The sequence below is a fragment of the Lepus europaeus genome, chromosome 5 (genome assembly GCF_033115175.1).
Source record: "Lepus europaeus isolate LE1 chromosome 5, mLepTim1.pri, whole genome shotgun sequence".
Classification (NCBI taxonomy): Eukaryota; Metazoa; Chordata; class Mammalia; order Lagomorpha; family Leporidae; genus Lepus; species Lepus europaeus.
Genome location: NC_084831.1, coordinates 26820128 through 26832858, shown reverse-complemented (window position 1 = coordinate 26832858; position 12731 = coordinate 26820128). Strand labels below are relative to the sequence as shown.

At 60.5% G+C, this 12731-nt stretch overlaps 2 protein-coding genes across 3 annotated transcripts; both read right to left on the bottom strand.

Moving 5' to 3' along the window:
* Nucleotides 1-893: 893 nt before the first annotated feature.
* On the bottom strand, nt 894-1685 carry GJB4 (gap junction protein beta 4). Its single transcript, XM_062193244.1, has one exon. The coding sequence runs from the start codon at nt 1683-1685 to the stop codon at nt 894-896; it is 792 nt and encodes a 263-aa protein (XP_062049228.1).
* A 2136-nt stretch (nt 1686-3821) lies between these two features.
* On the bottom strand, nt 3822-7102 carry GJB5 (gap junction protein beta 5). Of its 2 annotated transcripts, none has more exons than XM_062193242.1 (2): nt 6956-7102; nt 3822-4957 (listed from the first exon to the last, which is right to left on the bottom strand). In XM_062193242.1, the coding sequence occupies exon 2, from the start codon at nt 4928-4930 to the stop codon at nt 4142-4144; it is 789 nt and encodes a 262-aa protein (XP_062049226.1). In that variant the 5' UTR covers nt 4931-4957; nt 6956-7102; the 3' UTR covers nt 3822-4141. The 2 variants fall into 2 exon arrangements, with proteins under 2 accessions (XP_062049226.1, XP_062049227.1); XM_062193243.1 differs by having other exon boundaries at nt 3822-4954.
* Nucleotides 7103-12731: the final 5629 nt, after the last annotated feature.

Below are 12731 nucleotides of genomic sequence, written 5' to 3'. Positions count from 1 at the left end.
CCCGAGTGATCTGCAAGGAGGAGTGGGAGCGATAGGGGTTGGGGCTCCCAGGGAGGCAGGGCCAGGCTGCAGGGGTGGTGCTGGGGAGGCCAAGGTGGTGGGGGTGGGGAGGAGAAGGATGACGTTGCTCCCGGAATGGGTGTTGGTGGGGTGTGGGAAATTCTGCAGACTGAGATCCTCGAGGGGTCTTTCAGCTCCGACGATCTCAAGAGGCCCCCTAACCACACCTCCTACCCTCCAAGGGGACTCACCTGCCTTGGACCTGTGCTGGGCTGGGTAAGGGAGGCCGGGAGGGGGCAGGCAGAGGCTACCTGGACCATCTGCCTTCGTGCGATGGTCACTCACTCTCTCTGATGGTCACACCAGCTCTCCTGGGATCCCTCTCCTTCCACCTTGGCCAGCGCTAGAGAGCCCCAGGCTCCTGGAGAAGTGTCTTCCTTTGGGCCCTCCCCTCCGTGTCCTGGAGCACCCTCCTGTGTGCATGTGAGGGTGTGTGTATGGGGGGGCGGTGATAGGTGAGCCTGGGTCTAAGCTTCCAGGGCCCAGTTGCACGCTGTGCTCGTGGCCTCCATTCCGAGGTCCATCTGAATCCCTCTGCTCTCAAGCCTTCCGCTCTCCACGTGCTCTGCAAAGTGCTGAGAAAATCATTTATTCAGGGTTTTGAGGCTCCCTATGCCATATGCAAAATCCCCACCAGCCATCACCCTCCCCTGCCCCAGGCGTAGGACCCAGGGAGCACACTGCCCTCCTGGCCTGTGCTGGCCCTGGGAGAGCTCCCCCAGCCCCACTGCCACCTGCCCTGTTACAGGCACCCTGGCCTGGGTCCGTTTTGCTGGGTGGCTTCAGGATGCAGGCAGGGGAGGCCTGGCGACCCTCCCTGCGGATCTCACAGGTCATGGGTACACACCTGTGTCCACTGGGGCCTTCATTAGGACAGAGTCCTCTTTGCCAGGGGGTTCTCCTTGGGACAGGACATACGGTGGGCAGGTATCGGGGAGACGGCTCCGGTGCCGAGACCGCCGGCGCTTGGGGCCAAAGATCTCCAGGCACCTCTTGCCCACCAGGTAGGTGACCTCGCTGAGGTTAAGTAGGATGCAGATGGCCGCTGTGGCCACCATGAAGTAGGTGAAGACCTTCTTCTCCGTGGGCCGGGAGATGTAACAGTCCACAGTGTGGGGGCAAGGTGCCACGGAGCAGGCCACCACGCGGGGCATGTCGTAATCCTGGTAGAGGTAGTGGAAGATGTAGAGGAAGCCCGAGTCCACGGAAGCCTTGAAGATGAGACTCAGCAGGTACGTCCACCACAGCCCGCCCCGCTTCTTGCTCAGGTTGCTGTACAGGGCCGGGGCGCTGGGCCCGTGTTTCAGGCGGTGTTTCCGCTCGCGCTCCTCCCGGTAGGCCACGTGCATGACCACAAGCAGCGAGGGGCACGTGACCAGGATGAGCTGCAGGGCCCAGAGGCGCACGTGGGACACGGGGAAGAACTCATCGTAGCACACGTTGGGGCAGCCTGGCTGCTTGGTGTTGCAAATGAAGTCCTTCTGCTCGTCGTCCCACACCTCCTCGGCCGCCACCACGTACACCAGCACACGGAAGATGAAGACCACCGACAGCCAGATGCGGCCCAGGGCCGTGGAGTACTTGTTGACCCCACTCAGGAGGCCCTGAAGAAATGCCCAGTTCATGCTGGCTGTGTGCTGGGGGCCTCACGTGGGTGGATCTTGCACCACGAGGTCTGGGGGGACCTGGAAATGGGCACCCGTGATGATGGCGTGGGGGCTGGGGGAGGAAACTGTTTTACAATCACCAAGTCCTCACTTGCAAAGACCTGGACATGGTAAGATGGCCATTGCCCCCATGTCACAGGGCAGGAAGCTAAGGCCCAGACAGGCAACTGCCCAAAGCCTTGCAGCCGGAAGTAGCTGAGCTGGTCTTGAGCCCTGGCCTGCAGGTTCCACAATCTGGGTCTCTTTTGCTCTACAAAGTAATAGACACATGGGAAGATGAGCGTCCTGTGTGAACAGGCCAGCCAGCCCCTCTCACCCCAAGTGTCAGCCCGACAGTGCACATGAGGTTTGGATTAAGCCACGTGCTTTCCCATCAGCTGCCACGGCTGGGCATGGGGGTGCCATGAGCAGCAGGGCATGGGGGTGAGTCCTCATGGGGTCAGGTTCTGAACGCATGGCCTGGCCCTGTGCTATCTACATTCTCATCAGTCTTCTGGTAGCTCCTGGAACAATCTCCATCCTCTCTCCTCTGACCGCAGGAAGGGTCCCAGAGGTCGGCTCCCGAGCTAAACAGAGGTTCTTTGGGCCCAGATGGCTTGGCCTCGCCCCTGCCAGCCCCTGCCTTGCCTTCAGTGGGTTCCTCTGTGATTCTAGCTGTGCCAGCTTTAGACAAGGACTGGGGGAGGGACCGAGGCCGGATTCTGCGTGGTCTGCGCCCCGCCCTGCCCCCTCTCAGGGACACTCTTCTGTCCTAGCCACATGGCCCATGATCTCTGTTTAGGCCCCTGCCCTGTGTACCCAAAGCTCCACACCCCCTGCTCTGGAAGTCCCAGCATGCGCAATCCCACGTCCTGCCCTCCTCTGCCCCCGACTCAGCTTTCAGGGCCCCTGGGACACGTTCTGAGCACCTGCTGTGTCCTCTGGGATGAGGTGCGTCACCTGTCTTTCCTACTGGGCTGTTACAGCCTGATCATGTCGCCTCCTGAACCCGGCTCCCGGCCTGGCCTGGCCTGGCCAACATTCTCAGTAGACATTTGTTCAACTGAATTGAAACCCGTTTCTTCCTGGTCCTTCCTCTTCTCTCGGTCCCTGGCACCTCCTCGGAGTTTCCCTGAGGTTCCCTCTTGTCCCCTTCCCTGGGGCCCAGCCCACAGCCCCAAGATCCCTTGGGCGCCCTCAGCCCTGCTGGTCCCTTGTCCCCAGCCCCACTCCTGCAGGGTTCCGTCCTCACCCGTGTTGAATCTGGCAGCCGGCTCTCCAGTCCCTGGCTGGTCTGCCCGTGGGCCTCCTGGAGGCAGCTTTTGTTCCGCACTCCCCTGCTGGGTGGGGCTTTCTGGGCCAATGAACCAAGGAGAGTGACAAGTAGGCAGGCAGGCCAGCCGGGCGGGCAGGGGACTTCCCGGGGCGCATGTTCACAACTATCATCTCGGCTCTTCCCTGCGGGCCCACGCCTTCGCTCCTGCCCGACTGGGCATGGCTGGGCCTGGCTCCCTGCGCTGGCAGGTGTGTGGGTGAGGGCCACAGCGAGGGTGGCAGGTTCCTGGTACCATCACGCCTGGGCCCAGGACGGCACCCGTGGAAGTGACGCTCCTGGGCATGACCCAGCGTGGGCTATGGAGGAGTCTGGAACCCAGGTGAGGCTGGGACAGGGAAGGTGAATGTCAGCGGGGAGGGGCCCTTCCACCTGATTTCCCCGGCACGGATTGAGTACTTCCTAATACCAATGATTAACGTTTATGTGACTGTTTACAGCTGACTAACTCACAGTAACCCCGAAGGCTAGGTATTATTAACCCATTTTAGAAAGGGATAAAAGTGGCTCGCCCAGAGTCCTAGGGGAACCTGAGCATTCCACGCAGTCGTTCAGGCTCCAGAAGCCGTGAACTTGCCGTGGCCACACGCGGTTCCCCCTGTGCTGAGCTGCATTCTCGTGCAGACAACACACAGGCCTAAACGTGAGCTTGAACGTGATCCAGGAGCAGGGCTCCCAAGAGTGCCGGGGCCCCTCTGCCCCTCCTTGGGTGGGGTCAGTCTTTCGCAGGGCAGAGAGAGTGATGAGAGTCATCAAGGCCAAATGACCAAAGGGTACTTTGAACCAGCGAATGCATTGACCTTTATTAAGCCCGATCGGGGGCCACACACCTTGCAGGTCCTTTTACTAAATCCCTCCTGGGAACCACCCTGAGATGTGGCCCCCAGACTCTCTTTACATAAGGGAAACTGAGGCCCAGTACGGTGTGTAACTTGTCCAAGGCTGCAGAGCCTGGAGCCATCTGGGAACCAGGGATTGCATCTCAGGCTGCCTGGCTCCTCCAACTCCAGGCTCAGCTCCCAGTTGCCTGGCTGGACCCAGGGGAGATTCTGGAAGCTTCCAACCCCCACCCAAGCCGTGCACCAGCCCCTCAGCCCCTCCCTCACAGGATGGTCTTCTTCACGTTGTCTCGAGGACAGTCTGGTAGGAGAGCGGGGGGAGTGTCGCAGCCCAGGAAGATGAGGTCCCCTGAGAGGAGGTCATCCTGCTTGCAGGGAGAGTCCGGGGTCCTCCTCGCCGCCAGGCACTCGCGACACCGCTTGCCCACCAGGTAGCTCAGCTCCACGAGGTTCAGCAGGATGCAGACGACGGCCGTGGCGACCATGAAGATGGTGAAAATGTTCTTCTCCGAGGGCTTGGAGATGAAGCAGTCCACGGTGTTGGGACACGGAGCAGCGTGGCACTTGACCACGGGGGGCAGGGTGTACCTGGGGTAGAAAGAATGGAACACGTAGAGGAAGGCAGTGTCCACGCCGGCCTTGAACACCAGACTGCAGACGTACGTCCACCACAGCCCGCCCCGCTTCTTCCCGGGGTTCGCGTAGAGGCGTCCGCCGTTCTTCCCGGCAACCTCCTGGTGCTTCTTCTCCCGAGCCTCCCGGTAGGCCACGTGCATGACCACGAGCAGCGAGGGGCACGTGACCAGGATGAGCTGCAGGGCCCAGAGGCGCACGTGGGACACGGGGAAGAACTCATCGAAGCAGACGTTGGAGCAGCCTGGCTGGCGGGTGTTGCAGTCGAAGTCCTTGTGGTCGTCACTCCACACGCGCTCCGCTGTCACCAGGTACACCAGCACGCGGAAGATGAAGACCAGCGACAGCCAGATGCGCCCAAAGGCCGTGGAGTACTTGTTGACCCCGCTCAGGAGCCCCTCAAAGACTCCCCAGTTCATGGTGGGCTTGTGAAGCGTCGGCGGCTACTGCAAGGAAACCATCACAGTCATTACCTGGCCCTCACAAAATGCTCACTCTGAGCACTCTGCAGACAGAGGTCATTGGCCTCAGTCCTGAGCCCATTTCACAGATGGAAGAAACTGAGGCTTAGAGACTATTGGATGCAGAATGGGGATCCTCAGCACAGGTAATTAAGTCAGAACCCAACTCCGCCCATGGAAGTGGGGGCACTGGTGGCTCCCAGGGCCTGCGGCTGTGACCCTGGAGTCCTGCAGAGTGAAGACACAGGGGCTGCCGTCTCCACTCTCTCCCCAGACAGCCTTGTGCCAGGGAAACCTGCTCTTTGGCCTCTGCTTGGGTGTGACCCACTTGTAGCAGGGCCAAAGGCAACTGAGCTGCCAGATAAAGTAGGGAGAACAATTCTTTTTGGACAACAGGCTTCCTAGCGGGGCTGGGTATTCCATTGTTTCCCCAACCATTGTTCCCAAGGGACCTGTTCCTTAGGCTGGAGAGAGCAGGAGTAAGAAAGGATTCTGTGTTCCAGAAGCGTTGGCAAACCCTGTGTTTGGCGGGGTTACCAGGGGCCCCGTACTGCACTGTGCTGACTCATCTCACGGTGGGTGTCTCCCAGGGAGGACAGGAACCGGGAGCATCTTCAGGAAGCAGCTGGGTCCCAGACACCCACATGGGGCTCTGCTCTGGGCACTAACGCTGGTGCATTTGGCATTGAGAACATGTGAAATCAGGGACCAGGGCATTTAAGGAGCAGGTCTGCTGTGTGGCTCCCTCACTGGGACGTCCCCTGTCTGGGGGTCCCTGAGACCCCTCCACTGTGGCCTCGCCCTGCTGGCCACCCAGGGCCCTGGGCGAGCTTGTGTGCACAAACTCCGACCCTCTGCTGGGCCTGCTGGAAGTGTGGCTGCAACAGGCGTCACACACTGTTCCCTTGTAGCAACCTCTGGGTAGGGCACGGCATGGTTTTAAATTGTATTTTTTGGTTAATGATTTCGTTATTTATTTGAAAGACAGTTATAGAGACAGGAGAGAGAGAAAGAGAGAGCTCTTCCATCTGCTGGTTCACTCCCCAGATGGCTACAATGGCCAGGGCTGGGCCAGGCTCACAGCCAGGAGCCTGGAACTCTATTCAGGTCTCCTCCCATGGGGTATCAGGGCCCAAGTAGTTGGGCCGTCTTTTGCTGCCTTGCCAGGTGCATTAGCAGGGAACTGGATTGGAAGCAGAGCAGCCCAGACTTGAACGGGTGCTCATATGGGATGCCGGCCAGGGTCGCAGGCAACACCTAACTCACTGAGCCACAGTGCTACATTCCCAATGGGCACACGAGGAAAGTGCAGCATAGAGAGGTTAATGAAGTAGTTCCCTGTCACACAGCTCGCACGCCAGCGGCAGGGCTGGGAGCTGGACTCAGGCAGGCTAGTCCAGAGCCCACCCTCTGGGGACTGCCCAGTTTGGGGTCTGGGCCTCGTTGACAAGCTGCTTGCAGTCCGTGCTGCTCGCAGTCCGTGCACACTGCCTCCCCCTCTGCGGGGCCTGGGCCAGGGCGGCTGCGGCGTCTCTGCTCCCCACCCGGTCTTTCCACCCCACCTCCCATTTGGCCGGGGGCCCCTGCTCTGAATCACCATCCTGTCTGCTCAGCCCGGCCAGGGTGGGCGGACCTCGGGCGGCTCCTGGGGAACACCCTGCGAGGCCCCAGCCCTTAGCCCCCGGGGCTGGGCCCAGCCCGCTTGGGGCGGGGCGGGGCGGGGCTATGCGGGCAGCGCAGCTCCGCCCTCCCGCCCGGCCCGGCTCCCTCGGAGCCCCTCTCCCGCTCGGTTCCCGCTCCCACCTTAGCGCTGCTGGGGAGAGCAGGGAGGACGCGGGGCGCAGGGAGCGAGCAGCCCTGCACGCCTCCCCCAGCAGGACCCGGGCGGTCCAGGTGTCCCAGCCACCTCCCCTCACTGCCTAGCAGGCGTGTGCTGCCAGGTGTGCCAGGGGTCAGGGCACATCTGGATGCAGGTGTCCTTACCGGCCTGGCTACTCCGCGGGGTGCTGCCGGGTCGGTGCGCGGCAGCCGGCAGAGGGACTCGGCCAGCGGCAAGAATTCATGCCCGAAGCAGGGAGGGTTTCAGGGGAAAAGCCGGCTCCTGCGACCGAGCTGGCTCAGCAGCCAGGGTGTGCCCGCCGCTGGGAGAGGGAGGAGGAGGAGGAGGAGGAGGAGGAGGAGCTGCGGCCCGCGGCCGGAGCTGCCATTGGCTGGGCTGCAGCCTCCCCAGGCCATCCCGGAGGCTCAAGAAACTTTAGGAATCGCTCGGAAACTGGAAACCCGACATCCTGTCCGAACAGAACCTTGGGTCTCGCGGATCCCACTGCTTCTCCTCCCCTCGGTGGGCGCAGGATGTGGGAGGCCTGCGAGTTCTCTGCTGCTAACTCTCACTCCTCCTCCGGGTCTCCAGGTGCTCACACCTCCCTGGCCTTCCCTACTCAGGCCTCTGGTTACCTCTGCCAATTCCCTGCTCTCAGCTCTGTGCCCAGATGCACTCGCCCCTTTAAGTGGCTTCCAGCTGGGTGCCTTCCCACACCTGCTCCCTGCACCCAGAATCTCCTGCCCTGGATTTGAGTCTCGCCCCTGCTGGTTTTAAATCTCCCTCGGCTCTACGTTAACCCTCAGGCTCCGTGCAGGGCTGGGCTGAACGGCACCCCGTGTGGCCTGAGTCCCAGAGCCTCAGCTTCTTGTGTGGGAGGTGGGAAAACAGCGCCCGCCTCGTGGTCAGTGCATGGACGGCCCCAGTCTTGGAGGACTTCCTGCACTGTCCCCCTTGGAGGCCAACTGCCCGGCACCAGTGCTTATTCCTTATTCCTGTGCCTGGAGAAGGCAGAGGGACAATGGCTCGCTGGCGAAAATCGCGTTTGGAGGCCATCGTCTCTGAGTTGCAAAGGCACAGCCTAAGACTGGCAGGTGAGGGGGCGGTGCCTTCGGAGGGCTCAGTCTCTGCCCGGTTTCCCAATGGACTTCCGAGACGCCCCCTGGGAGCTGTGAGCGGGACTCACGGCTTTAGACTCCCACCGCATGTTCATAAGCTTACACAATGGCGCGCCACCCGCACCGGCTGTGACACACAGGCCACCCTTGGGGGCACAGTGGTGCGCTCCCACGGGGCAGCGGCTTCATTATTTCGCTGCTGTGTGCCTGGCGCCTGGCACAGCGCCTGGTGGTAAGCTGGGCCCCGATGGATGCAGATTTATTGAATGAATGCCATGTGACATGACTGTGCTCGTCCATCTAGGAGGCTCACATACATCCACACGCCTCCGTGCTCTGCCCCCAAACTATTGCCAAGTGCAGGAGCAGGCACGCAAATGGATGAGTCACAACACCGCGCGACGTGGGAACAGACATGGATAACCGGGCTGCAGGAGCCATGTGAGCAGGTGTCCTGCTCATAGCACCCAGGGGGCATCTTGAAGTCCATTGGGAAACTGGGCAGAGACTGAGCCCTCAGAAGGCACCACCCCCTCACCTGCGAGTCTTACGTTGTGCCTTTGCGTTAGACAGGAAGTTAGAGATTAGTCCTGCCAGACAGAGCCCCCCAGGAGGTGAGGTTTAGGTTGGGTCTGGAAGAATGTGTAGGAGTTCACCAAGGGAGGTGAGGCTGTGGGCACGTGGAGTGGGGAGGGGGAAGGCCCCCCCCGCCCCGTCCTGCCTCGCCCTGTGAAAGATGAGTGAGGTGGGTTGCAGCAGGAGGGAGCTGCAGCAGGGGTGCCACATGGCGAGGAGAGGGTCGGTGAAGACCTGGGCCGTAGCCTGTGTGCAGAGGGAGCACAGGGAGTCCTCAGCTGAGAAGGGGCAGGGACCCATGGGAGCCGCTGGGTCTCGGTGTCCAGGACGGCTGTGTTCTCGCGTGGCCGTGAGCGCCCCCCGAGGTTGCTCCTGCTCCCTTTACAAGGCTTTCACCAGCTGATGCGCAGCCTTGTTCCATGCGGCACTGACACCGTGTCTCGTGTCTTGTGTCTCGTGTCTCGTGTCGTGTCTCACATGTACTGCTGGCTCCTTGGCATTGAACTCACGGCCAAAGGCAGCCGAATGCAGCCTACCTGGTGCTTATCTGGCACACCCATCTTCTCCCCCAGGCACTTGTCGACCTAGCAAAGCCACCAAGAAGTCCAACAATGAGAAGAATGTGGGGCTGCCTAGATCTGGGGCTGGAAGAGGGAGCCGAGGGTCACCGGCTCCATCTCCAGGACGAGGAATGAGTGCCCCGCTGCTTTCCATGCATCCTGAATGGCCGCGAGAGTGCCTCAAGTACTCATTTTGGGGTCACGAATAGTCGTAGTGAACAGATGAATTTGTGATGTGGGATCTGTGCTTAATGAGGACCGACTGGGTGTTTAGGATGTTTAGAAATCTCACTCTGCTCTAGAGATGCTGGGCTGGATGGCCTTGTAAAACCAGTAAAAAGTTACTGCCAGGGCTGGCGCTGTGGTGTGGGCTAAGCCTCAGCCAGTGGTGCTGGCATCCCATACGGGTGCTGGGTTGTATCCCGGCTGCTCCACTTCTGATCTAGCTCTCTATGGCTTGGGAAAGCAATGGAAGATGGCCCAAGTGCTTGAGCCCCTGCACCCATGTTGGAGACCCGGAAGAAGCTCCTGACTCCTGGCTTTGGATTGGCTCAGCTCCGGCCATTGCAGCCATCTGGGGAGTGAACCAGCAGACGGAAGACCTCTGTCTTTTTGCCTCTGTCTCTCTCTGTGTGTCTGTAACTCTACCTTTCAAATAAATAAATGAAATCTATGATTTCGGCAGGAGCTGAGCGAAAGGACTGGCTCCAGGTAAGTGGGAAGTGTCGGTTTCCAGGGGCTGATTGGATGGAGGGGTGCAGTGGGAGGCCCACCAAGGATGGGGCCCAGGGATCTGGCGTGGTGATTCGGCCACTGATGGAATTACGGAGCATGCAAGGAACTGCAGCTTGTGTGTGTGGGGGGGCCTGTGGAAAGGGAGATGCACGGTGTGCTGCCTGGGGTGTGTGTGGAGTTAGTGTGCTCAGAGTTAACCTGTGTTCATGGTGGGCTGTGTGGACCACCCAAGGCCGGCAGGAGGCAGCAGTGGAGTCCCAGGCTCCCCTGGCCATGGGAGCAGCTGCAGGAGGGGACGAGGGAGTCCTGAGACAGTGGCCCGAGAGACAAGGGTCCAGGCAGAGCTCTGGGGTTGCACTGGCGCTTTAGGGAACAGGCAGAGAAAGCATTGCCTGTGGAGGAGAAAACGGTGAGAGAGAGAGAGAAGCCAGAGCAGGCAGTGGAGGGAGAGGCCCGGGGAAAGATCCGGGAGACCCAGCTGCAGAGAGATCTGTGGACACGGTGGACATGCATCATTTCAGCTTGGGGGAGGGGACGGAGCCAGAGGGCAAAGGGTGGGGGAGTTCCCGCTCTTCCCAGGAGCTCTCTGCTGGAGACACCTGGCCGGATCCTCCACCCTGGATCCGAAAGAGAGGATGCCAGACAGGATAGCCTGCGGGGTCCGGGTGGAGGCCAGGGCGGGGCCCACTGCCTGCTCTCAGGAGAGGTGAAAAGGCTGGAAGATGAAGCTGTGATGTCGACGCTTTGTTACCAAGCACCGCCTCTGTGCCAGCAGCCAGGCCAGCGACCTATGCCATCCGGAGGCTCCCCATTGCCCTTGGGATAAAATCCCAGGTTACTGCACGGCCTGTGAAGCCCCTGCCCCTTCATCACCCGCAGCCTCTTCCTTCCCATCTCTGTGCTCAGCCACATTGGCCTCGTTTCACCTTGGACGTAAGAGTCTCTTTCTCACCCCGGGGTCTTTGCACTTGCCCTCAAGGCTTTTCCTTGTTTTCTGTGAGCTGGCATCACTCAAGCTCTGGAGCACCAGAGCTTGAGTCTCAGAAAGTGTCACTTTCTCTGACATTCCAAACCCGGTGCGGTTTCTGCTACCCGGCGTCTCAGCCCCTGTTTCTCCTGCGTGGCTGTCGTGTTCTCCCTTGCAGCATCACTGGTGCTTGTGTGTTCGGTGCCTTCTCTCCAGGAGGGCTGGGCCCGGAGGTGGGGCCCTGAGAATCCTGCTCACTGCTCCATCTCCGCCATCAGTCATCACGCCAGACACGTGCCAGGGGCTTGGGAAGACTTGATGGGGACTGCGGGAGGGATTCAGTTCAAGAGCAAAGAAACCGAGAGCATAGACGAATCTGTGGGCGCGAGGGTGTCGGAATATTCAGATGTCATGGGCACCCAGCTGCCCGGATTCTAATCCCAGCTATTCTGCTTCCTGAGCTACCCTGGGCATGTTTCTGAGCTTCTCTTGGCCTCAATTTGTTCATCTGGAAGATGGGGCTGCTACTGCACCTACCTCACGGCGGTACCGTGAGGACCGGATGAATGGAAACACTGAAAGTACGCATGCCTGGCAGTAATGGCCACCCAGTAAATGCCAGCTGTTCTATCCATCTCAGGGAGTGGGAGTCCGTGTTCTTACTGTTTTCTCCCATTATTTGGTGAGGGTCTGTGGACTGACCGCCTGTCTAAGCTTTGCCAAGGGGAAACAGAGGGAGATGTCAAGGGCCACAGGGTCTGAGGGGTCCCGTCATCCACTAACAGTAGGACAGGAGATGCTGCAGGTCTGGGGTCTGCCCCAAGTTGCCTATGCCCTGGAGGGAATGGGGGAGACCCAGTCACGGAGGCTCCATAGAGGAGCAGGGCCCAGGCCCTAGGACAGCGCCACTGCTGAGCCCTGGGCTGCCGTGCACCTGGGAACCTGAGCGCCTGCTCCTGTAGAGGCTGGGTTTCAGCCTGCGCTGGGAGGAGCTTTGCTTTCCCGTGGAAGCTGGAGGTGCCAGGGGAGGCTGCAGGACTTTGCTTCTGCAGAGGGTTGAGAGCAGGTGGAGTGGGAAGGGTGGGAGGTGGGTGCCTCAGAGAAGAGGCAGAGCTGGCTTCAAATCCCCTTTCTGCTCCCTGCTGTGTGGCCATGGTCAGGTCGCTTTCCTCTCTGAGTCTTGATCTCCTCCAGGGAGGACAGGGTCCCCTGGGGCGAGCGTTGGGAGGGAGCTGGGGGTCCTTCGGAGAGCACGGGCATATGAGCGGGCGCCTCACACAGTCCTGTCCTTGCTCTGCAGGGCTTTGCTCTTGGGTGCAGAGTAGACAGGCCCGTCTTTTCCCCAGGTCCCTAGGAGAGGACTAATGGGGTGCTTTCCCCCTACCACCTGTTTCCTTTCCGGGGTGCTTGTGGGGACTGCGACTGGGCTGCAGCTCTAAGCCCTCCCCACTATTTTTGTTGGGCTGGCTGGGTTGGGCTGTGGCAGCGGTGCGACTCCCCGTCCCCGAGCCTGGGGCCCAACGCTCCCATCCACGTCTCCTCTCCTCCAGCCAGACCCGCACGAACAGGGGATGCGTGGTCCCAATCACCTGTGAGCAGCTTGTCCCCGTTCCCTCAGCATCTCCCTGGTAGAGCGTGGAGGGCTTATGAGCAGTTCTTGAAACTTTGACCATGGACCCCTACCTTCCCCCTAGACGGCCCCACAGTTCCAAGGTCAAGGACCTCCCTTTTGGCCGCTGGCCTGGGTGTACTCAGCTGTGGTCTGGAGCACAGATCTCACAGCCTCCTGGAAACAACCAGGTGGATGAGGTTTCAGCTCTTGTCCCATCAAGCAGTCAATCTGTGGAGCAGGTGCTGTCAGCCTCCAGCCCGTACCCCTGCCTGCTCTATTTCTGCGTAGAGCATGGTGCCTGATGATAGATGGCTCCAGCACACAGTGGGCAGCATCTGCCATTCTACCTGAATCTCTCTGGGCTCCCGGGGC